Source organism: Lytechinus variegatus, chromosome 10 (assembly GCF_018143015.1).
Source record: "Lytechinus variegatus isolate NC3 chromosome 10, Lvar_3.0, whole genome shotgun sequence".
Classification (NCBI taxonomy): Eukaryota; Metazoa; Echinodermata; class Echinoidea; order Temnopleuroida; family Toxopneustidae; genus Lytechinus; species Lytechinus variegatus.
In genome coordinates this window covers 36,386,261-36,412,528 of record NC_054749.1, presented here as the reverse complement: position 1 = coordinate 36,412,528, position 26,268 = coordinate 36,386,261, and the positions used below count along the sequence as shown (strand labels likewise).

The following is a 26,268-nucleotide window of genomic DNA, read 5'->3' as shown; positions in this document are numbered from 1 at the left end:
CACTGACAGAGTGTTTCAATCTAACCCAATTTCAAAGCAGACCTTTTTTTTGTTTGTGTGCCGCTTCTTCCATTCTCTTGACATTACATACACCTGCAAGAAGTTAGCTTTGGACTCTATAGATCTCATTTGACTATGCTGAGAGCTAGTCAAGGTTTAGTTGTTCTTACTCTCACTTTTCAAACAGAGGGTGGTGGGTTCAAATCCTAGCCATGGTATGTTTTCCTTCAGCAAAAAAATATCCACACTGTGCTGCGCTTGACCCGGGTTAGGTGAATGGGTACCTGGCAGGATTAATTCCTTGAATACAGTGAGCACTGTTGAAAAACTGGTAGCTTGTGCTAAAGCCGGGGTAATGATAGCAGTGCTTTGGATCCTCAGTAAAAAAAAGCGCTATAAAAATCCATATTTCTTGTAAAACAGATTATCATTTCTGTGGTTATTGTATAGTTTTAGATAATTGTATACATGGGAAAACATGGAATTAAAATACAAACTATACAAAAAATCCCTGAATATATGGACCTACTCTCATGAAGAATTATTGATAGCTCTAGAGATGTGCTTGTGAGTTTTTAGTACAAATTAGTATGAAATAAATACGGAACACACAATTGATGAATGAGTAGTGGGATATCTAGAAAAACAAAGTGCTTAATATGCCAAATGCAATAATTGGTTCCCTTCTATAAAACATATTTACAAAAAGTGTCAAGATGCCCTTTTACAACATCGGATGAGATGGTGCTCGAATCATCCTTCCATCTTTCACAATCTTTGAGTTTTCAGATTTCTTGTTTTCCTGCCCTTTCTATTGCCTGATTAAAGTAGTGCATGTGCCTCTTGCTATTCCTTGCATGTTGATGCACGGCTGTGAGAAATAATATCATCTTGAATATGAATTGAAAGACTTCAATAAATGTGCCAATATACATTGAGTATAAAACCCCCAAACAAAAACAATAATTGGGAGTTATCTGGTAGTTTGTGTTCAGTATGAGCAGAGGGTTGACTTTGTTAAACTGTGTATGTCTTGTGTCATACTCTGTACATGCGAAGGAGATGTCAGCATCTGCATCATTATTAGAGTTCACCTTTTTTTTTTTAACGATGTAAAATTATTTTTACTCACTTTTGATCATTATTGTTGCATGGTTTGCTCTTTGTAATACAGGGATGGTTTTCCAGTAAGGTCGAGGCAGCAACAAAAGAGGAGACAGAAGCGAAATATGAAATACAATATCAGACAGAATGGAAAAGTAATGACACATCTTCCTTGTCCGGTAAGTACATGCAGACAAATCAAAGCTGATAAATCCCTTTCAAATATTGTCCTAGGTCACCTCGTAATTTAGAGACAGATTTTTCGCGATCGCAGAAAATGGACGGAATTCACAGAAACTGCCTTTTGAAACGGAAAATGGCTTTTCAAACAGAGAACATATTTTGCCTCAAAATCCAAAGAATAACAGAAATTACTCCAAAATCTTAACGAAATCACAATCTCATTTTGCTACAGTCATGACACTCCACACATTGTGACTACACGCACTCCATCACTCGATCGTGTTGAAAATATTCACAAGCACAAGCTGATATGCGACCAAACGTCATTTTATTATATAACCAACAAATGTAGAAGGCAGCAATATGGCCATGTGTTGCTGCCATCTACGTTCGGTGATGTGACAGCACGATCACAGTACTCTACAAACCCAAAATGGTGGATAGAGGAATGTCGTCGACTGTTCAAACGATGTCCCAAAAGTCCCAAAATTATTGATTAGATTTCATTCAACCCTAAACTAATGCTAACAATTTGAAAGGTGATCTTGTATTCATGTTTTTTTTTTCTAAGATATTTTGTGTGCTCGTATACGCATACATTCGTAATTCCGAAGCTTTGTTATTTCGAAGGTTCGTTTTTCCGAGGGTTCGTAATTCCAAAGGTTCGTTAGTCCGAAAACGAAATGAGGTTCGTAATTCCGAAGGTTAGTTATTCCGAAAACAAAATGATTAACGAACCTTATTTAGTTTTTGGACTAACGAACCTTCGGAACTACGAACCTTATTTCGTTTTCGGATTAACGAACCTTCGGAACAACGAACCATATTTCGTTTTCGGATTAACGAACCTTCGGAACATCGAACCTTATTTTGTTTTCGGATTATCGAACCTTCGGAATAACGCCCCTAGGGACAGTGATTTTTCGTTTTAAAAAATGGCCTTTTCCGTTTCAGAAAATCTCAAATTATGTTTCAGCATGTCAGAAAACGGAAATTCCATTTCCCCGTAGAGTTTGTACACACGGAAAAGTGACAATTCCGTTTACACATTGAATAGCAAAATCACAGCGCCTACACTCGCACTGTTTTGTATCTGCTACTGTACCAACAACACAATAGAATCCGTTCTAATCGGATCTATGCGGGTGCATTTAATAATTTTTCAAACACATTTAGCATGCATACATCCTCACCTTTCACATTATTAGCATTATTTTACGGTGAAATTAAATTTCATCGATAATTTGGGGGTTTTTGGACATCGTTATCATCAGTCAACGACTTTCGCCAATCCGCCATCTTGGATTTTAAGAGCACGATATTGTGCTGTTACATCTTCAAACGTAGAGGGCAGCAACACACAACCGTGCAGTTGAGCGATATGAAGCGATGTGAAGCTCAACCCGGCCAGCCGCGCCAGGTACGGGCGCGGGGTACTATCGAGTGTGCTGATGTCGATGTTGAGCGCAGTCACGATGTGTGAATTGTCATGATTGTAGTGAGGTGAGATGAGATTGTGTTTTCTGGGGTTTTGTGGCCATTTAATATTCTCATTTTGTTGTTATTTTTGGATTTTTTTCTGTTGCTATTCTGTGTATTTTGAGGAAAAATACGTTTTCCGTTTGAAATACCACTTTCCGTTTAAAAAGGCCTTTTCCGTGAATTCCGTCCGTTTTCCGCGATCGCGGAAAATCACTGTCCCTACGCCCCAAATGTTCGGATTAACAAACCCTTTTACGTTTTCGGATTAACGAACATCGAGGTATAGGCAATTTACATGTTTCGGAATTACGAACCTTCGGAATAAAGAACCTTCGGAATTAAGAAGTGTAATCGCTATAGATTGGACTCTAAAGCATTAGCAGATACAAATTTTGACCAGCGCGAGTATTGCGTTATTCAACGCATATAGATTTCCTGGGTAAACAGAATTGTCACTTTTTCATGTACACAAAGTCTATGGGGAATCAGAGAAAATTTTCTGAAGCGGAAAAGACTATTTTTAAAATTTATTTGAAAATCACTGTCCCAAATAATTGACTTTCTATAAAGATCCTAATCAGTGCCTTGACAGTTTGGTTTCAGTGATCTTGGGGATAGAAATTTAGTATAATGTGAAGTAAACATTGCAATCAATATCAAATTAAAATCTGAAATAAAAACAGTTGAATAATTTTTATATGTTTGTGTTGAATATTAAGTTCATGCAATGCTCCTCAATATATAAAGTTAAAACTCAGGGATGCCAGTTTTCAGGCAAAAGCCTTAATTAGGCTCTGGCAATTCATTTTCAGGCCATAGTTTTAGCATTTTTGTGTACAAAATATTGTATTCTATGTGATTTTCAGGCCCTTTGATCAATTCCAACTGGCATCCCTATAAAACTGTAGCCTCATCCATCTTCTCTCTTTCATATTTTTGTTTATCAATGTGAAGTGATGATGCTAGCATCCCATGTGGAGAAAGAATTATAGAATTCCCCTTTCTAGCCCCCTTCCCCCATTCAAAATAGAAAGGGAACAATGGTTAATCTATAATGTAATGCATGCTCCAGGAATATGTTACTTGAAGGCTATCAAACCATCTCTCAATTGACGTCATGAAATTACGTCTTTTCCAGACCAAAGTCGTCTTTAAAACTACACAACAATCAGAAACCACATTTCAGTCAGACGTCAGATATTTTTAGCTGTCATTCAGACATTTTACCTGTCAATTTTATAGGTGGACTATAGGATGCAGGAAGGGGGAAAGTATGAAAATTATACTGTTTCTTTGAAAAAAACAAAACCATGATCTACATGTACATGTAAATCCCTTACAGCACAGACGCCGGTATGAACCCTTATGCTGTCTGGAGGACTTTTGAAGGAAAATTTGCATAAATGCTTTAGCATAAACTTGATGTTCATTTGAGCTAGTCTCCAAGCAGGATTAATGGTCAAGAAAGGTTCTTTGTTTGGTCACTTGGTCTACTGGTCAAGAGGATATGTGATTAAAATGCAAATCTGACTGGTCACCCAGATCAAGATTGATGAGGAAAGTGGATATGATGGAGGTAGAGAGGAGAGTGAAAGTAGAATAAGAATCTTGTGTGAAGAAAGAGAGAAATATAGACACGAACCTTGTCGAATTGTTGATCAGCTGGGAAGAGAGAGATCAAGAAGATAGTGGAAGAAGACATTCAGAGACCATAATCAGGAGCCAATTTTGCAAGTAGCCTGGGCTATTGACCCTACTGGTATAGTATTAAAGGGTTACTCTAGGCTGAAAATATATGATTTAAACAGATAAAGAAATATCAGACTAACAAAACACTGACAATTTCATCAAAATCAAATAAGGAGTAACAAAATTATGACATTTCAAAGATTTGCATTAGGCCTATTTGGTGAAATGGTTCTATGAATTTTTCATGAATATTAATCGAGCAAACTGATGATGTCAACCCTTCTTGAAATTATGCGTATTCAAATTTTGCCCTTCAAAAGCTGCTGCTAAACTTTTAATTTCAATAACTTCGTCTGAATGTAGCAAAATACATTACATGTATCTTCAGAAAAAAAAGAAAATTGGATTAGAAAAAGAATAAAAACCAATATTTGAAATGAGGGAAATCAATTAAAATATGGTAGAGGGGGGAAGAAAACTGAACATTGTATATCTACTCAATGTTGAAAAGAAAGGTCAAGGACTATTTATCAAGAGTTTTGTGTCTTGTAAAGCATTGTTACAGGGTGTGAACATACAAGATTAGGTCAACATAGAATGTCTCTACTGTACCCTCAATCTGGCCATGCCATCTGGTAAAGAGTTTTCTAATGCGAAATATCCGTAAATGATTTCAAGAAAAGATTCATTTCCATTGAAAACTGACCTTTCGACCACCCACCACATATATCTTTTTGTTTGTTTTAATTTATATACCATATGTGGTATCCAATGCAAGTCTGTTAATCTTTCCACAATACCAAGGGCTGTGCGAAGGCGTTGGAAGCAACTGCCTCATCTTATTTTTCAAGAAGTGAAAAACAAGGAAAAGGAAAGGAAAGAAACACAGTTACAGACAAAAGAGATCTGAAACCCTAAGGTCCGAATTCACAAAGGTGGTTTTGAAAACCCACGGTTTAGTCCATGGTTTATGCAGATTTCCTGTATAAATTATGCTTATTTTACCTCGTATATTAAAAAACGTCAAATGCTGAAGCACGCTTTTGTCACAGTGCGCCAAATTGATGCCTGTTGCCGTGGTTATCCACGCTATAATATTCATGAGTCCACTGTTTTTAATTAATGAGGCCACTCTTCAAACAGTGGACTTATGAATAAAATAGCGTATCTACCCATGGTAACAGGCGTCAATTTGGCGCACTGTGACAAAAGCGCGCATCAGCATCAGACATTTTTTATACACGTGCCCGATACGTGCTAAATTAAACATAATTTATACAGGAAATCCGCATGAACGCAGGATTCAACCATGGGTTTTCAAAACCACCTTTATGAATTCGGGCCTAAGATACTCTTGTTATTCAATTGATGAGAAAATAATGTCACCTTTAGTTGCCTTGCCCCCTTCTCAAAATACCTGCCCCTTACTACAGCTATCAAAGCTGATGAGATTGGTTTTAAAATGACGCAAAAAAAAGAGATCCACATCTAAAGAATCTTTCCTAGGTGGAATTGGAAAATGATTACATAATAAAATAATATAGGATTTATATAGCGCACGTATCCACCTTGCTAGGTGCTCAAGGCACTCCTATACATGACTTAGGCCGTGTTTATGCTTCCACTTTTCAGGCCAGAATCAGCGTTTCCAAAAGTGATTAGTCTAAAACACGGTTGCGTCCATGCTTACTTTCATTTAAACGCTGTTTCAAAACGCCGATCGTAAACGTCGTTTGACCAGAATCAGGCTTTCTGGGGAAGTATAAGCAGAACCACGATCGTAAACGTGTTTAAATGACGTCATTTGGTACGTGCTTCCGGTGAGATACAGTCGCATTGCTCCATGGTCGCATTTAACCTCCACGGAATTACCTCTCATCTCCCTTGTTTTGCATGTGAAGTACTATTACTAGTATTACTCTTCCAATTTGTCATCCCAATGAACGTTGAGGGATTTACACCAAAAAACCATTGGAACATGAGCTGTAATGAGGAGACATTGCCAGATGTCCCAGTAGCATAAACAAATAGATATTTCATTATTTTGTATACTTAATATTTTTTTACTATTATCCTCACCATGGTGGAAATTATATGGCTCTATATCAAGAAGCTCCATACAATGACTTAAATATCGGAAATTGTTCAATGTTTATATAACAGTCGATGTACCTTTCCCATAACTACACTCGGAAAAAAATATTTTCGAAAAAGGGTGCGCCCAATTTGACCTCACTTTCCTGCTCGACGAAAAATATGATGCGAAGCCAGCTGGAAATCGTAATTTGGCCTCTGAAAAGTTAAGCATAAACAGGACTCCCAGAACCACGTTTACGATTGTCGTTTTGAATCGACGTTCGAAAACGACGATTCTGTCCTCTCAATGGAAGCATAAACACACCCTAAATCCCATTCATTGTAATGACTTGAATGGATAGTGGCACAGTGATTCACAGGTTGTGCATTTAAATGTGCATGATCAATCACATAATTTTAAAAATCAATACTACTTTTAGTTATTTTGTTCATATTCCCTCAAAGATTGCAAACATTCAATGACGTACATGCACTTTGGTATTACGCAGGACAGTATCCCCTGTAAGATGGCCCCACCCTTTTGTTGTGCCCCCTTTGCAAGAGATCTAAGAAGATCTTGTATCATTTCGCACCCAGTCAGCTGGTTTTGCAATTGAACTTGTTGAATTCCATCGTGGTGGTACAGAGTAGACCTTGACAGGCTTCCAGCATCCCATCTGTGCTTCATATGCCCCTTATTAGTCTGGAGAAATTCCCTTTTCAGACTCGCCCTTGCCAATCATTGCATACATCAAATATATCTTTTAAAAGTTTCCTCAAGTTTGAAGTTTGACAAAGTGATCAGGGTGGTGTCGTTTCCGTCACAACTCTCAATGGTCTCTTACCAGGGTAGTCTATGAGTGCCACCCAGGTTTTGAATTTCCAGATGAGAAGTGAGTCTGAGAAGTTGAGACTAAGCAACCTGACCTCTTCTCCAGAAGAGGCTTCATTTCCATGACCTTTGACCTTCACAGCTCAGCTGGGGTGTGAAATTCGTAATTGCTACTCAGGCATTTCTGTGAACTTCCAGGGGAACAAATCCTGGAGAATATAAAAGAACTGAAGGGACCTTGAAAATATACTTTGACATAATAGTGAAACATGAATGTAGAGCTAATGTATTTTATTTGCCTCAGGGGATATTTAACAAAAACAAAACATTGAATGCTTCTGCTGTTCTGCACTTTCCAAGATATATTCATCTGTCTCCCTCTATGGTAGATTGTTTCCATTCACAAACATAAGTTATTCAGGATCTCAGGCTGATATCCTATCTGGTTTCAAGTCTTATTGCACATTCTTTTCTTGGCTCAGTAACATATTGAATTTAATTTATCACAGTTAATTCATTCATCATTACAATATGTTGATGAAATATCATACAACACAGAAAACATTCAAAGTAAATGCACATAGTTAAGGAATTCTTTTGCATATTCTGACTATGAATTGTGACAATTTAATGGAGTACTTCTCATTCTGACAGAAAGTATATTTTCTCACTTGTATGAAAACAAGACCCTTTAGAGCTTCCACATTATACATGTTCTTTTTCCTCCTCCTTCTTTAGCGTGCTCATCCTAGAGAACTACCACCAACAGACCCGGTTGAATTTGCAAAGAAATTAACTGAGAAGTTAGAGAAGGTCCTTGCAGAAAGGGAAGCTAAAGAAAGACTTGCTGCCAAATTACGCAAAGTTGAGGTAAATTTTTTTCTTCTTTAGTTTATTCTAAGGAGACCTCTAGCCTCTAACAGGGCTCCACACTAACCCTTTTTTTTCTACTGGTCCATCCTGTTCATGTCAGACCATTAGATTTAAAATTTACTGGTTCCCCAAAATATTAAAAGAAAACATAAATAAAGACTTGTTTATTTGCTGGCTTTTATTGCTCCCCAAAAAAACTTTCTAAGAAACAGTACACATACACATGGCAAAGCCTAATTCATGAGAACCATTTCTCAATTTTAGAATGCCATTATTCAAGATGCCAAAGCCATTTTTATTATTTACTAAATAGGAGAAAATATTTATATTAATAGTTCGATATATTTTTTACTGGTCATGTCAGACCAGTAAATCTGAAAAGTTACTGGCCCGACAGCAATTTTTTTTACTGGTCTGGGACCTTCGGACCAGTGCCAGTGTCAAGTGCTGTCTAGTGCAATTGGGGTTCTGTAATACAAAGCATAGCGACTGATGGTAGGATTGCTTTTCCAACTACATGTAGATGTCATTTTGATTAATTCAATCAATAATCAATTACTATGCTTTTTAATAGGGGATAAATACTGATCAATGGAAGTTTGATGATATCAATCAAGAGAATAGCCAGTTTTTAAGTGTTCTTTGTATGACATTGTTTGCAGCTTACTCTCCCAAATGGTCAAGATCAACATATTTTTTTCTGCCTGATTTGTTTATGATGCATTGGAATAGGAACATGCTTTCCTTTGAGAGACTTCTATTAATTATTTATTGCAGCAGATACCTATACATGCAACCCATCAGCATTTTACTAAATGTTAGTTGCGCTTACAATTGATCACTCTAAATCCTGTGTTTGTTTCCTGTATTATAATAGGAAGAGGAACATGATTGTAAAACACCAGCATCAACAACTATGAGAGCTCCTGGCAACCAAATATTCCCCGTCCATGATTTTGTGGAGGATGACCCTAATAGTATTCTGGAGGACCATATGTCTAGGGTGTTCAGAGACTCAAACCGGCATACGCCGCGTTCCCAGTCACCCGATCATCATAGGAATAAAATGCCGCCCTCTATGGCCAACGTGCCCCAGGTCTCGTTGCATCCAAAACAGATCACATCCCACCCACATCATAGTAGACATCACATGTCAAAATCCCAGAAAGAACTCATAGTGCCACCCAATATGGCCAGCGTTGGTTTGGCAGAGACACCGTATATGACATATATTGAGGATACGGTGAGACATAAAAAGCGAAGTAGCAAAAAGTCTGACATTTCATCTATTTCGAAAACAACAGACAGTGGAATTTATGAAGGACCACCATCATTGCCATCAGATTCAGAAAAGTAAGTTGAAACAGAAAGCAGTTGGATGTTAATTTTTCTTTGGTTTTATGCATTAACTATTGCTATTTTATCAGAATGATGATGTCATCTTCGTCATTTTGGATGTAAATGAAGTAAATTAATGGTTATATCAAAAGATTCCATTCCACAATTATTTTTGTTCTCAATTTTACTGCAATGGATGGAAATATCTGCATTATTTTCTCACAACGCAGAGGAGAGTCCAAGCTACATGTAGGCACAAATTTCTAAGTTGACCCAGTCAAACCTGTATATAAAGAACACACAGGGGAGGAGACAAGAAAAATGATCATAATTATATGCTTTTAAGAATTTTTTCTGGTATTTCTTTTAGTTCCATGAAACGTGTTGCTGATTGGATCCGAGAGGGTGATGAACAGCCTGATCCAAGGTTAGCAACTCAACCTATGCATCATAAACAGAGACATCGAATGCATCCTGAGCATAACAATACTATGACAATGTCAACGTAAGTAGTCTTATCATCACAGTGATATTGATGTCCAGTTTTTGTGTAATGCATGCTACATTATCTAACACCTCTAGGTGCTTCCTTAGGACTTTGGATATTATAACCCTGGCTTTGGCCTGGCATTTTGCAGCACTAAAGTATTTCAAGGAATTAAATCCTGCCAAATGTTCAGTTGTAAACATGTTGATTGAAGCCTTTTTAAAACTTGCATCCCTCAGCTTTAGTTGAATATGAGGTTTCTGGAATGGTATTTACCATGATGAATTGCCTCACAGGAGACGTAGGAATATTAAAAGAAGTCTTTGGTATAGGTGTTCTACCAGTCATGAATGAATGATTTTATTATTATCACATGAATATTAAACTCGAGTATAATGTAGTTCTCCATTAATTGTTATGTTCAAATAGTAACCCTGTCCTTGATGTTTTCAGAATGTCAAAGAAGCCAGTCCAATATAACACATCCCGACCCAACTCAATGGAGCGTGAAAGGACACATACACCAACCACTAACCTGGCAAAGAGAAGTTCACCTCACCTTCCTAAGCAACCTTTCATCCAGGATCCTAAGATGCCTCTGATGCAACCACCAGAACCATTGACAGTCTTGGAAGAAGCTAGAAGAAGGATTGATATGTCTAGTAGACAGCAAAGAATGATCAGGTCAGTTCAATAACGGTCTCCTTACACAAAACCAGATGATTGATTGTATAGTTGCTTTTCATGTACATCGTAGCCAATGCAATCTGATGTTAAAATTGTTCTACCATCAATTGCCAAGCTTTTTGGCCCGAATTCACAAAGGCAGTTCTGAAAACTATTGGTTGAACCCATGGTTTATGCAGATTTCCTGTATAAATTATTTTCCAGGTATATTATAAAAATTCCAATGCTGATGCGCACTTTTGTCACAGTGAGCCAAGTTGATGCCTGCTGCCATGGCTAAGTATGCTATTTTATTAATGAGTCCACTGTTTTGGACAGGCATCAATTTGGTGCACTGTGACAAGAGCATGCATCAGCATTGGACATTTTAGTAATATACACAGTAAATAAGCGTAATTTATACAGGAAATCTGCATAAACCATGGGTTCTACTAATAGTTTCCAAAACCACCCATTTTGGCCATGCTGTCTAGTTCACAGTTTAACGGGAATTCTACTATGACATTAAGTTTGGTTTATAATAGCATACAATGACAGAAAATAGCTTTTTAATTAATAAAGCTCTTTCATATTCAACGATTTCATTCCACATTAAAAAAAATCAATTATTAATAACCATAATTTTAGTTTCTAGCTATTTTCTTTCTGATTGAAATCCTGCAATGTGAATACATGATTTTTATTGTACAAGATTATTCATCTTGTGGTACCTTCATTAGACAATGATAAATCAGTTGAAAATTAAAACATTTCTCACGATCAAAATTTCCAGTGTATCTAAATTTATTTTTGTGTTTATTGATTGTCCTATGCAGTAAAACCAGTGATCCTCGTAAGGAGAAGAGGCCTGGTATGATGCCTACCATGCCGTCATCATCAATGTCAGGTCAGACGAGATCGACGATGCCCACAAGTATCTCTGATAACCAGATATATCCGGGTCTCTCTAGACCTCCTACAACTGGAGGGTAAGTTTCTTGAGATGTATTTCTATGAGGCGCCATTTGTACCAAAATTATATGGTGTGACTTCTTAAGTTTTCCATAGCGAAGAAGAATAGTGTAGTAGGTTTCTTGGGCAAGTGTTGGTCCTGAAAAGGACCACCCAATCTCGAAGTTTCGACAAGTGTGTTCTGAGGATGACAAGAACACCTGTCGAAATGTTGAGATTGGGTGGTCCTTTTCAGGACCAACACTTGAACAAGAAAGATATATGGTGTACCAGGAAACCTACTACACTAAAATTATATGGACTAAATGTATGTCATATAATTTTGGTACAAATTAGTGCTCATATGATTTTTACTGGTTCAGATTCCTCTCATATCATTCCTTATGTGATTGTCTATGACTAAATCTGTGCACAATTTTGACAATAGTGTTTAGGTAATGTATACATCAACACATCCTTATACACACACAACCAGTGCATTTATCTTCATCACATTGAAGCAGCACTTACTCTAGTAGAAGAAGTCCCATTTTTACCAATCGTTTTAGCATCGTTTCTTTTTCCATGAAATTCAATTTTTTTCCTGAATTCAGTGAGTGTTTTTTTTTTCTGTGAGTAACTCAAGCTGCCATTTCAAGTACTGGCTGCATTCAAGTAATTAATCCTGCCGAGTGCCCATTAACCTGGATCGAGGGAATCACAATGTAGATTAATTTCTTGCTGAAGGAAATTACACCATGGCTGGAATTGGAACCCATTACCCTCTATTCCAAAGTTTGGATATTAATCCAATAGGCCACAATGCTCCATATCTGCTCCCCATAATCTGAGTTTTCTCCTCCTTGTGTCTTCCATTTTCAGGAAGCGGCCCACCTCTTCGTCTTCCTCCAGTAAAAGCCGGCCCACCTCGTCAAGTGGTACTATGGAGAAGAAGGTCCAACCAAGTATAACCATTGCGTACTATCTCTGTAATGATCCTATTCCATATAGGACAAGCTTACCTGGATCTGAGATTACTCTGAGACAGTTCAAGGCTCTCATCTCAAAGAAGGGTACTTACAGGTAAAAAATCATTATATTCCCCTTTTTAATTTAACAAGCTAAGTTTTTCACTCTTTAATTATTCCCTTTGTTTTAAATAAGAATTATATAAGTCTGCTGTGTATTGCCGCTCCTTTTCTGCTCTATCCTCTCCTTATCTCTCTCATTCCCTACTCTGTCATTTTTTTTCTGGAATCCCCTTCAGGTTTTATGTAAATTGCTACACAATGTAGCAAATTTGGGCTGATGGGCAAGAAAAGTAGCCAAAGAGAAAAACAAACATCCCCAACCCCTAGCTTGCCCACCCCCTGTACTTAACTCTCTTAACACCTATTCCCAATATCCCCATCATCTTGAGTCAAAACAACTCAATTTTTTCACCAAGCTCTTATCTCTCTGTCAGGCTTTTAAAGGTTGATGACTGATTGAGTGGGGCTGAGGATCAGATATGACAATTGAAGCAATGAATTATGGATGAGAATCTCTTATTTCCATGGCAACCTGGGAAAAAAAGATAAAGAGCTAATGATTGTACAAGTCATTGCCCGACTGCACTTTTCTCTAGAGCAATTTCTCTTTTCTTGGTGCTGTTTGATGTATCTATGATATTTCAACTATTGTCATGTAAAATCAATTCTATAAAATGTGATCAATACTTGAATGAATTGAATGTGATGTATGGATGGTTTATCTATTTTCAAGTTTATTTATCAAGTTTAAGGATGACTTTAGTCAAAGCTCAGTAACATGATGAGTATCAAGTTGAGAAAATGTGTGCAATGATTGATTTCCACTTTGATGCTTTGATCAGAATCACTTATTGTTTGTGATTTGAAAGTTAGATGATAATACTGGATAATAGTCCATTTTTTGTGATCATCTGTTTGCAATCTGCTGTGTTCTTTGTTTTTCTTCTTCAAATTCAATGGTCATAATGATTTGAATGTTTTTTTAAAGTCTGCATTCATGTAACATGTAGAGTATTGTAGGGTTGGTTTGGATGTTTGATTTACATTGATCATTATATGCAATCAGGAGTACATATATAAAGTGTATCTATTTATCTCTCTTTCATGTATTTATTTTTAATATCATTATTGTAATTATAATGATTTCTACTTCCTTGTTGGGGTGGATGTCTTTCATTATGGTTCATTTATTTATTTTGAAGTTATATGAAGTTTAATTTGTTTGTCATTATTGACATCATCCAATTTGCTTGTAACTTCAGATTTTATTTTCCTGATCTCAATCTCTCAGTTTAATATCACATTACCTTCCCCATTGTTTCTTGTTTTTATTTCTCTTCCATTTTCTTTATATCACTTCTCTCTTTTTGTCTTATTTTCTTCTCCTTTTCTGTTATTCCCCTCTCTTTCCCATCATCCCTCAATGTCTCACAATATTGTAATAACCTCTATTTCTATCTCATGTACATATCTGTTCCACTTTCTCTCTTTCACACCATATGATTTTTGCACTGTCTCTTTCCTCTCTCTTCCTTTTTCTCTTCCCCCTTCCTCTTTTTTACCCTGGCTTATTTTCTTTTTCGTTCTCTTTCTCTCTGTCTCTCTGGTTGTGTACTCTGGTTTTTGTCTCTTCCCCTGTGGGCATGGTGGCTGTGTGGCGTCATGTAGGGCAACGACTGTGAGGTCGTTCACCCTGTTTTCTTGCTTCTACCGCCCATGTAATCTGACATTTGATTGTGCACTGCCTGTGGGTGTGTGTGGGGATTGTACACAGCATGCTCAGCTGTGTGTTCAAGATACTCTCACACTAAGAGAGAGAGAGAAGGGACAGGGATAGAAGGAGAATGAATGTGAGAAAAAAAACAGTAAAAAAAAATCATCATTAGGCAATTCGGCATGCCATATTCTGACTCATTCTTAGATTTATTCTTTGTTAGAATCTCTTAGAAAAAAAATAATTACAGCAAAGAACCCACATACTAGGCCGTAATTTGTTGTAATGCATTTTGTTTCATACGTCTATGTTCTTAATTTTATCATGTCAGTTTATCTTCTTCTCCGTCACTGATGTGGGATTAATTTTGAAATTTAAAGAAGGTATAAATTGGATATTTGAAAAATACTTGTCACTAAATTCTACCCTCAAAATTTGAGTCATACAATAAGATCTTTAATATGTTGAGGAACATGGTTCAATGACATGAATAAATCAAATCCTTTTGGGGGGATGGGGTTATGGTATTATTTGAAATTATGCACATTGTGATAATTCCTGTTTCACTATTAATTTGAAGCTTAATTTATATTGCAATAGATCAATGATATTTTATTATAAAAAAAAACATGCAGAAAAATCTGTTTCCTGTTGGAGGTATTCAGTAGCAAGGCATACTAATCTTTTGAAATGTTATTTGATATTTGATTTTACTTATATTTATAGGATCATTTTCTGAAGAGTGAATTATTATTATTATTTACTATATGAATTAGATACTGGTACAGTAAGAATGGTGACTGTTACTGTAGCTGTACTTTCATTTCTTAATGGTACACTGTATTTGGTAGATGATGGATAGAATGGATTACCTCTTAACATATTGATGGGTTATTGACTGCTATATTCCTGCATTATTCATGAAATCTAGATCCACACAGAATACCAAGATGAAAATCTTGGTTAAAAGATATATCTCAAAAAATATTTTTCCCTTCTCTTTCATATTTACATTTTATCAGTAACTTCTCAACCTGCAACTTGTTAAATCTAAAATATAGGTCTACATGTACATTCAAATTGCTCCTGTTGATATCACATATTATATTTCTAATCAGTATTTATGAACAATATATGTAAAATTCATGGAGCTCTATGGATGAAATATACTCAACAGTATAATAATAATCTTTGAATTCATGTATTTCAGAAATAACATCCATCTTAAGCACTGAAATGAACCCACTTTTTCTAGTTATTGTCTTTTCTCCTAAATTCCCATTGCCCCCACAGAAAAAGAGACCCTCATGTAAAGCTTTTATACCCTCTAGATCACAGAAAATATCTGGTATTGTCTGATCGGGAATTCCACCCATACAAATACCAGATTCTAGTATTTATACCAGTTGGGAACTGGAAGTATCCTTGTATTGTTCCCAAAAGACAATGCCTGTAAAATTTACAGTAGATACTTCTCAAAATCTCAAATAATTTTGCAGTGATTTTACATTGTTAGAGAAGAACTTAAAGTAAACTTGAGGAATGAGTAAAAATAGGAATCTTGTTTCTGGCTGCTCCTACACTGGTTCACATTGGTGTGTACATGCAGAGTGAAAATGAGTGTTTTGAGTCCTATTCTTGCGATGGTGTGGAGGTATTAAAGCAGCTATTCCATAGCCCTTGATGAGCTCAATAGAAGTACTTTTCAGGTGTTGTTTTGAGGTCAGCACAAGAAATGCAACATCAACATTGCCGTAAGGTTCAGTCAGCTTGCCTTTCGAAGAACTAGGTCTACCGCACATGATTGAGCCTACTGAACACCTAGAGAGGAAAAGATTCCTGGTGTTTTGGACTTTTTTGTTTTGTTTTTATTGTGGTATTGCCCATTTTTTTTAATGGTTTATTCTTTATTGTATTGAAATGTAAGTTGGGAGAATGTGTTTTACCATGATTGTTTCTTACTTGTCTCTATGTACTAAAATAGCTGATTCATGATCCACAACCTGGCTAGTGTCTTTAGACTCAGAAACAAAAAATGAATAAGAAAATTGCATTACTTCTCTTTATTACTGTAATAGTCTGTAAAAACTGACAATTGCAGGTGGAAAAACTGAAGTAGTCTGAGAATACTCTTGTGATATGATGAAGATGCGTCATCGCATGGCACTTGTGAACAAGCTATTAGATTGTCATGTCCATTTGGCAATTGCCTATTGAAGTGGTGTGAATTAGTGGATTATGCATTAAGAATACTTCAGTAGTCATGATTGGCAGACCATACTGTGTCTTGCAAGAGACTGCTTCATTGCAAGGTAACACTTTCTATTTTGATAGAAGAGTCTACATCGGAAATGAAAGGCCTTCTTCATTCCATGGTGAGCGATGTCGCTTCTATCGGAAATTGGACCATTTCTGTGCATTGCTTCAGTGAGTAAAACTGTTGCCTTTTATTCGTGAATGCCAGAGGCTGCTCAGGGTATGAAGTGGTGTTCCATAATGGATTCACCGTTGCATACGCTTCACCGAAGGCAATTGCCACATTGCCCATCTCTCAGCATGCTAATACTTGCTCTCCAGAATGTGTCTTCAAATACACCTGAGGGTTGTAGGGTGTCAAGAATGAATGGATTGGCTGTCATTTTGATGTGATTGTCACATCTAATGTACCATGATGTCGTCTTGTCTCCTTTACTCTCCATGCATGTCTCATGGATCTCTGATCATGCTCAAGCCATTGATGGCCATCTTTGGAACTGCGATGGACAGTTTTGCTCCTATATTTCACCCATGCCTTGTTAAACTCTGACCCCTCTGGCTAGCTTTAAGATGCAGCTCTTCATCCTTCAGTTTGATTTTCAAGAGAAACTCTTCTCATTACGATATTAAAGTCAATTTTGTCTTGGTATTCTTTTGTTTGTGTGCATGATGTTGAAAGTCTATTTTGTTTTGTTTTAACAATAGAAATGGTTGCCATTTTTTCTTAAGCAATTCATTGACTTGAAGCTCCTTGGTTGACCTTTATATGCAATACATACATCTCAATTGCAGCAGCAACAGTTTTTAGAATCATGCTGCTTGAGATCTCTTTTCTGTATTGATCATCTCTCTCTTTTACTGCCCACGGTTTTGTAGAATTTCTTGTCCAAGTGTTTCATTTACAGAATCCATGTATGTGCAATTGAAAGGTGTTCTTTTTTTTACAACCATTGGAACATCACTTGAAAGTGTCATGATTGACTGTAATAAACTAGTAACCTTGACTATATGGCAAATATGATATCATACCCATTAATCCCTCTCCCCAAGTTGACCCAACCAAGAACTCTACATGCTCTGATGCTTCAGACAGGGGTCACTGCTCTTTCACCACAGATAAGCCAAGACTGGTCAGGGAAATTGCATCTGCTTTGCTTGTATAGGCCTCCCAAATGCAGTCAAAATGACCTCAACTCCGTGCAATCAATATGACTGTAGAACACGATACAAGTGAGTGCCTATATAATATCAGGCCAGAATAACAGTGTAGACTGCTAATCATTTTCCTGAAAGCTCAAACATGGTTGGCTGTCCTATCCAAGATCAGGGACCCGTCTTACAAAGAGTTGTGATTGATCCAATCAATCATAAATATGGACGGTCAGCAATGTCAACAAGTATTTTGTTCAATATATTTTCTGGCTTTGATGTATATTTAACTTTAATTTTTTCTTGAAAATTCACTGTGCTTCTCTTCGTTTATAAATGACATTGTGCAAATTTCCTGTAGAAAAATTTATGACACTGATGGACTGATAGGACTTGTCAGATAAAATTTCTGACAAGCCCTTTTATAAATTATTCCCAGATATATCTTTATGGTATCCTTTAAAGTAAAATTGTTGCAGAAAATGCTGATCAGGGCTCTGTGTTATAATAATATATAGTATTTCTAAAGCACCAAATCCACATTGAGTATGTGCTCAATGCGCTGCGAAAAGGAAAAAAAGAGAGAAATTACACGGAGCAGGAAGGGACAAAGATAAAAGAAGCACAGTCATGACAATGAAAGGAAACTACTGGAAGGCAATTTTAAACAAATGGGTTTTTAGAGCAATTTTGAAATTATCAATGTTTGAAATGCTATGAATGGAATATGGCAACTGATTCCACAAGAATGGCCCAGCATGTTCAAATGACCGATCCCCCCTCCCCCATGATTTCTTGGATCGAGGAGGATTGTATGGCATCAACAAATTAACATTATATTCAACCTTATAAAGACTTTCATGTGATTATGGTGACTTTTGCCATTATGCTAATTACCATGAATACCTTGAGTTTGATTGGCTGTTGAGTCATGTTATAAGAGTGATTTAATAGTACCATAACAGCTAAGGTACCATAATGGGCAAATCATTCTTCTTTGTTGGCAGTACTACAAATACAGGCACTAACGTGTATTTTTAATAATTCTTTTAATTTCATTTATTTCCATATTCAACTTAAATTAAATTCTAAAGTGTTGTACTTTTTTGTTGACAATATTGTTATTGCTCTTCATTCATTGTTTGCTGCTTTAATTGCAAAGGTGTCATTTACCGGTATGTATCCCAATCGTATACATTCTGGAGAATTAGATGCAGTATTAGATGCAGTCTTAAACAGGTTGATATCTCATCTTCAGAGATATTGATCACATGTCTTTTTAAGCGGCTTCAATTTTGAGAACCGAGAGAGGAAAATAGAGAGGAATATTGGATGAGAGGAAGGAAGAGTGACTGCTTTGAATTGTCTGGATTTGTGGTGGGATTTTTCACCTGCCATTTTCTCTGTCTTTCTCTGTAATTGACCGCATGGTAATGCATTTTTCATCTGATGAGTGTGGCTTGTAGAGCATTTCAGACTTTCTCCTTTGGGTCACAACCTTGGTTCTTTTACACGGGGAAAAAAATACTAAACCGTTTTCCTACTTTTAATTTCATCACAAAGTAGCTCAAAAATCTAGTATTAAAATCTTTTCTAAGGCACTGTTCTACTTAGCATGATATGATTTTCTTTTTAATAACCAATAAGAATTAAAGGAAATATTAACTGATTTGATTTAATGATTTTTTTTTGGGGGGGGTCCATATTAGGACAGAGAAATGATTGTGCTTTCCACCCCTTTGTTTTTTTAATGAGTCTGTGTGAATTGGGTTTGGTGATGTGGCCAGCGTGTCTTTGAGAGTGAACTCTAAGTTGTTGTGACAACTGGCTCTCGGTGGTAACCTGATTGTCATGCCCTCCTAATTCGCTCCACTCGCTAGGGGTCTCTTTGATGTTATGCCGCAATGGCCCTCTCTCTAAAGCCTTCTCCTGCTGTAGGAAATTGTAGCTAATTTTCACCTCTTGAAACCCAACACCCCTGCCCTAATTGGCCAGTGACAGTGCCGATCGCGGCTCATTTTCATATCTGTTACCACTTCCCCCTTTTCTTCTAAGAGGTAATAAATCGTATATATTCTCCACTCGTATGCTTTTGTACATGCTTATCCTCCATTCCCAGTTGTAATCAGCACACCATTCTTATGTTGATAAGAGTTAAGTGTCTAATTACTGGATTTGATTCTCTCATTAGATTTCCTTGATTCACCAGCATTAGAGTACAAAACCTCTGGTATCAATCAATGCCATTATCCAATCATATTCCTTTGATACCAAGTGCTTTTACTCTGACTCCTCCTTTCTCTTATCTCATCATCCATCCAATACTTAACCTCTTTTTTTTTGCTCCACCACAAGTGCTTTCCCCAGTTAGGAGTCAATCCCAAGTTGCCATGACAATGTGATGGCATTAATTCTTGAGAGAGGTTTTCATTTTACCATGGTACAAACTATAGACTATGTAGATTTTTTTCCATAATTACGCTTATATTTCATTATGTATTGTATACCATGAAAAATCCAATTATGCTTTTCGTAAAGGGCGCTTAAAAGGAAGCGCAATGGACGATAAAATATCTGCATAAACAGTGGTTTTGCACCATGGTACACACAATTGAAACCTCTTTTGAGAGTACGGGCCAATATGTGTAATCTTGTGAATATATTCTTTGTTCTTCCTCTTTTAAATTCATGTAATATTTGTATAGCAAAACTTTCACATAATTATGAGTATGAAGTGGGTATGAAAGCAGCTTGTGTTGTGTATAGAATGATACAGTCTTTCAGTGCACCTGCAGGTTTGCTTGCTTCACTGGCTGGCGGGATATCTGTTTGAAATTGAACCTTACCCAAGGCCATTTTCTTTTCTTTTACTATCCCTCTCATCTAACCTCTCCCTCTCTCACTGTCTTCTATCTCACAAATCCATTCTTCCATATTTACTCATGACCTGACAAGTAAGTTCCTCTTTATCATTTGGGAAGTATTTCATGGCACAAATATTCAGTGATTTTTATTGCCAAAGTTAAATAAAATCCTTGCATCTGATTGACTAAGAGCAAATTAGTCAGCGAAAAATCAGAGACAAGATGTCTTGTGAAACACTCCCTTGATGTGATTGAGCAACTGATCACCTGTTTTAATTTCTCTCCTTGGTTTTGTCTTGTTAAAAGCCTGTCATGAATGGCTATTCAGTGATCCTTCTTTGTTTTCACTGCCATCTGCTTAACCTATCTTATACTCTTTCAGTGTAATCACTTTAAAGTGATGCACCATTTCAAGGATATGCTGATTGTACTGTATATTTCTTTTCCCTTTGACTCTTTTCCCATACCTATCTTCAGTGAATCCTTCATTCCAGAAAGACTTATTGGCATATAGGATTCAATTTCACATGAAGCTTTGCTTTCAGACCTTCATATATAGTTAGAATGTATGTTTTTCTGAAGCCTCCTGGGGCTTGTTGCGACTGTTATATCAAAAGCCAATGGTATTCTCGATATTTAATACTTTTCTTTTGACTTTATTTTCTATGCAGGTACACATTTAAGATGCCAAGCACTGAATTTGAATCTGGAGTAGTTCATCAGATCTTAGTAGACGATGATGCAGTATTGCCTCTGTATGAAGGGAAAGTGGTAGGCAAAGTGGAGTCAGTGGATGACAACTAAACATGTTACCATGGCAACCAAACCAATCCTAAATGCAAGATGACGTAACAAAGAGGGATGTCAACTTACATGAACTATGCACACCTCTCTGGATATCAATTGATACATCGTCATGACAACAATGGATTGGAATTTCTTCATATGGCAAAAAGAAAAACCAAGATGGACTTGATAGGATTTTCAGCTACATATTTTCTACAAGAAAAAAAAACTTATGAAACAGGATATAGTAATAACTTTTTATACTTGATGATATTTTATCACTGTAGCATCTTTCTCAGGCGACTTAACACAAGGAATTTGAGCAAGGTTTTTTTCCCTGCTATTCTCAGTAACCATGATGAAGGGTGAAGCTGTTTCCTGGTGTTATATTGAATATATCTTCTTTTTTTATAAATATATCTTGATTTATTGGGATTGGGTCTCATTGAATTAAATCATGCTCATACTTTGGTATGATATTTATACAAAGTTTGACATACTTTGACATGATATTTATACAAATCTAACTGATTATTGGGTTGAGTCGGAGGATATCATTCCATTACATAACACACATGACCACCTGGTTCCAGTAGACAATAGGTTTACCCATCAATTCCTGACTTTGGTGATTCCCACAGGCATTGTACAGAGATCACATGCTTCCATTAGACAATGGGATAAGTTTGAATTAATTGTACACTTCTATCTGTAACTGTGTTCATGCCTTGTATGATGATGCTGTGGGAAATGTGCCATATTTTATTAAATCAGATTGTTAAATACATTTTGCGCTTTGGAATTACAATTTGAATTTTGACTGAGCCATTTTTAATCGAAAAAAACCCAACAACCTGAAAGCAACTTATTTAAACAAAAATGACTACCTGTCAATGCTATGATACTGCTTAGTCACTACTGAAAAACAGTAGTCTATCTGCCATAATGATGGGAAACCCTCTATCCACACTATCAAATGACAGAATCAGGTCTTAAATCTTCTCTCTTCATTTTGTTCAAATTCTAAACTTTGATGAGTGACTTAGATCTCATTTGAAGATTATATGCTAAAAAAAAAACATTTCCTTTGCTGAATTCAGGTTAATGCCATCATTCTTCTACACTCATTAAATAGCATGATGGGATATACTTTATAACATCTCAGACCATCCTACCTCAGATTGTTTATTAGGTCTTATTATAAATGCATTATGGAAGTGATGTTATGTTGTCAGGCTGCATTTTTACATTTATTCGTATTGTGTTTTATTTTTTGATTTGTGCATGCTTTTTAGGATATTTTTCACCATTGTTTTGAAAGAAAACTAGAGATCGTCGTTTTGTTTTTCGGGAAGCATATTGACAGTGATGAGTGTCTTTCACTGACAAATTTCCTCATGACCAATAGGATAAAATGATTTGATACAAATTTATGAAGTGTTCCAGTGATTCTTGAAACTGTCAGTTTTGTTTCCTGCTAAACAAAACACAAATTATGAGTGTGAAATGTATTACAAGTGATGTCACACACAGAGGATAGTGTTTCAAGATTGTGACATGACTTAGTACATGTATATGATATCCACTTTGGAAAGAAAACCAAATGTTTGGATTTTATTGTTGATGAACTGGTGTTGAAACTTCCATAAAACTCAACATAGGAGATATGATATTTTTATGTTCACCATCATTTTTCCAAGTCATGAGGTCGTGATGATCATTTGTTCATTTTAGTCATTTCAAGTTCAGTACAGGTGTTGATCCATCACCTTATCTTGAATTTACAAAAAATAATTCAAACCACATTATTGAGATCTCAACACCAAGTGAGATTCATAGTAGGACTAGTTTTATTCTCAAAAGGTCAACATCAAACTTTAATCAAACACCAAACTTGAAATCACTCGTACTACTTGACAATTGCCTTTCCACCTATCAATTTGAAAATGTTTTTCAAAATGCAGATATCAAGTCCATGATATGTATATGAGGTCAATGTTATAAGTTTACAGGGTGTTTTTGTCTGGTGTTTGGCTCAGTGCACATTATAACAAGTAATTGGGGTAACATAAGATTATACCCATTAACTAATTCTAGTAGGAGGAATGATGTACCAGTAAAAAATGGTATTTTCTCATTGAAGATTTCATTATCCTGGAATATGAAAACAATTTTTGGTCAAGACATCCAATGAAAGGGGTGTTCAATGAGTTTCAGTAACTTTTTCATTTTTTAAGTTATATCTTATTGCATGTCATGCTTGTTTTAATTATTATCTCAGGGAGTAAATAATAAAGTAAAACTTTAAGAGTCACCTGTCTTAAAAATAGTATCCCTCGAATAATTCCCTATTGAAACTTAATCAAATGATCCTTTCCATAAAGATCCTCTGCTTACAAAGGTTACTTGTCTAAAGACTTTTTTCTCTCATAATGAATCATCTGCAGTTAGTAGAAGTAACGTGCTATTCAATTCAGAAGTTTATTTACATGTAAGCAAAAATATCCCTAAATGCATACTACCAGGGTCATCTTTTTTTCTTCCAAATAGACATGATGTGCATGTGACATCTTGCCAAAAGAAATCCCTGGAGTTCATTGAGAGTAAAACCCATCATTTTCCCATCAGTGTATCCAGCTTGAGAAGTACATTACAACAAAAGCACAGACAAAACCTGACTTTATCAGTGTAAATGGGTCCAATGGTGAAGATTTGTACTTGTGATTTTTGTATGTAATTAAAGGTACTTGATCTTGAAGATTACAAATAGTTTTCATGTATTCACTTCAAATGAAAGGGATAATACCTTGGAAGCTATTTATTATTCAATGTATTCTCTTCTAGTAGCTAGTTTATTACAGATCACACATAATTCATATGTAACAGTCATCTCCCACCTGAATTTAAGAATCATTCTATGTACCATACATATCTAATAAAGCTGTGTTTCCCTAGACACGTCATATTAGTGCACATACAGCCTTTTGAAAGGTTCAGATTGTATGTAAATGCTCTTATTTTTTAAAGTATCCAATAAAAAAAAATAATTTTAGCAGAGTTTGCTGTCAATATATAATGTGGGAGGTTAGGAGGTGTTTTTTTTTACCATGATGGGGTTGTTATATCTCAAGAATTTGAGCTTTTAAATTATTTCTGATAATCACCAATATTCCTCATGGAAGATATTAATGCTTCATGGATTGTCATTGTCCCTTGCAGAATATTTGAATCCTCACAGTAAATGGGTAGTGTTAAACTGTATGCATATTTATTATCACAACCATTGACAAAGGTGTAAAAAAAATATTTGGAACCTTGTGTAGATGATTCTGAATATATGACTGAAATTAAGATGATTAATTAAATGACATTAGGATTTGTCTGTAAAGCTCATCCCAAGCTATGCATTATCTTCATGGAATGGAACATGGAAAGTCAGTCTTGTTTTGTGAAACATTCAGGTATCTCATTTAGCATCACAGTGTGTTACAGCCATTTGTAAAATCACCCCCCCCCTGCTTAATGTGGCTGGTGTATTAATTCACAGCAGTATAAAATAAAATCCCTTTTAAATTTGAAATGAAAGAAAGACTAAAAACTATGCAAGAAGAAAAGAAGACGTCCTGAATCATCTTTTCTGATTTTTTAAAAGGCTATTTGTTATCTTGTTTTATATGTTTATAGGTAAAAAAAAAAGAATTATGCCAAAATAGTGTTTGTTTTCCGAAGAAACTTCTGACTGATCATTTCTATGAAATGCCTCAGATGAGAGGACAGATTTGTTTTGTTTTTAAGATGAAGAAAGATGTTTTCTACTGAATAATGTATTGTATAGGCAGACAATACTAATTGATAATTATAAAAGACTGCCTCCTATGTATGGTGATTGTATTTTTATATTCATATATTTATAGGAAAAGTATTGATTCTCCCATATCCTCTCTTAGTTTATCAACAGTATCGCCTAGTATTAAACAATGTAATTGCCCATGGGCATTGTTAAGAAAATCATGAAAATTGTGTTATTTCTCACTTCTTTGATCACATCACAGTCATTATTATTTATTATTCATCTTTATTTGCCAAATGATAGTCCTCTCATAATATCAGGTTACCATTCACAGAAAATAAGATGATTTTTTTTTAATTATGACACTTAACGCCTTCTTAAGCTTTGCCATTTTCTCACTCATTACAGCTGATAAATTGACTCTCAGAATAACTTTCATGAAAACGCTTGTGTCTTTTTAAAGTTCAGTTCCCAATGCATGAACTGCTATCACTTTTATGATATTCAAATTATAAGTAAATGAGAGTATGATTTTTAATGACTGTCTTTTTTTTTCATATATTTTAAGATGGTTTCATCATAGTTCAATTCTATACATGATCCATTTTGAGTTAAATTCAAAGTGTTTTCATTTTGTCCAGAAAGTCAGAATTTGTATGGTGCCAAAATGTAATTTGCCATATGAAAAGGACTGTTTAGAATTGTGGAAGTAAATGATATAAGAATGCTTCCCAGGATTATTATAATAAATCAATGCACGTTCATGTATTCAGTTTTCCATTCTCATTCATGAATTTCCATCTCTTTAAAATCTGTATCTCATATTTGATTGGATTAAGATCTGTTACCTATACCTCCTTTTTGTATTCCATATAGAACATTAACAATAACCATGTCCAATTTTTAGATATGACCTTAGTTCATTGTTTGGGGGTCAGATATATTCTTGAATTTGTAATGGAAAACTATAGTAAATGACAGTTTCACAATTCAGATT

At 35.8% G+C, this 26,268-nt stretch overlaps 1 protein-coding gene across 5 annotated transcripts in view; it reads left to right on the top strand.

Moving 5' to 3' along the window:
• The window catches only part of LOC446201 (axin), a 41,191-nt gene extending 18,879 nt beyond the window's left edge, over positions 1-22,312 (top strand). For all 5 annotated transcript variants that reach the window (XM_041617300.1, XM_041617301.1, XM_041617302.1 and 2 more), the window contains exons 4-11: positions 1,175-1,283; positions 8,105-8,236; positions 9,117-9,592; positions 9,948-10,082; positions 10,518-10,748; positions 11,567-11,719; positions 12,564-12,764; positions 21,367-22,312. In XM_041617300.1, the coding sequence (XP_041473234.1) occupies positions 1,175-1,283; positions 8,105-8,236; positions 9,117-9,592; positions 9,948-10,082; positions 10,518-10,748; positions 11,567-11,719; positions 12,564-12,764; positions 21,367-21,499 (1,570 nt within the window). In that variant the 3' untranslated portion in view covers positions 21,500-22,312. The remainder of the gene's footprint in view (positions 1-1,174; positions 1,284-8,104; positions 8,237-9,116; positions 9,593-9,947; positions 10,083-10,517; positions 10,749-11,566; positions 11,720-12,563; positions 12,765-21,366) is intronic.
• Positions 22,313-26,268: the final 3,956 nt, after the last annotated feature.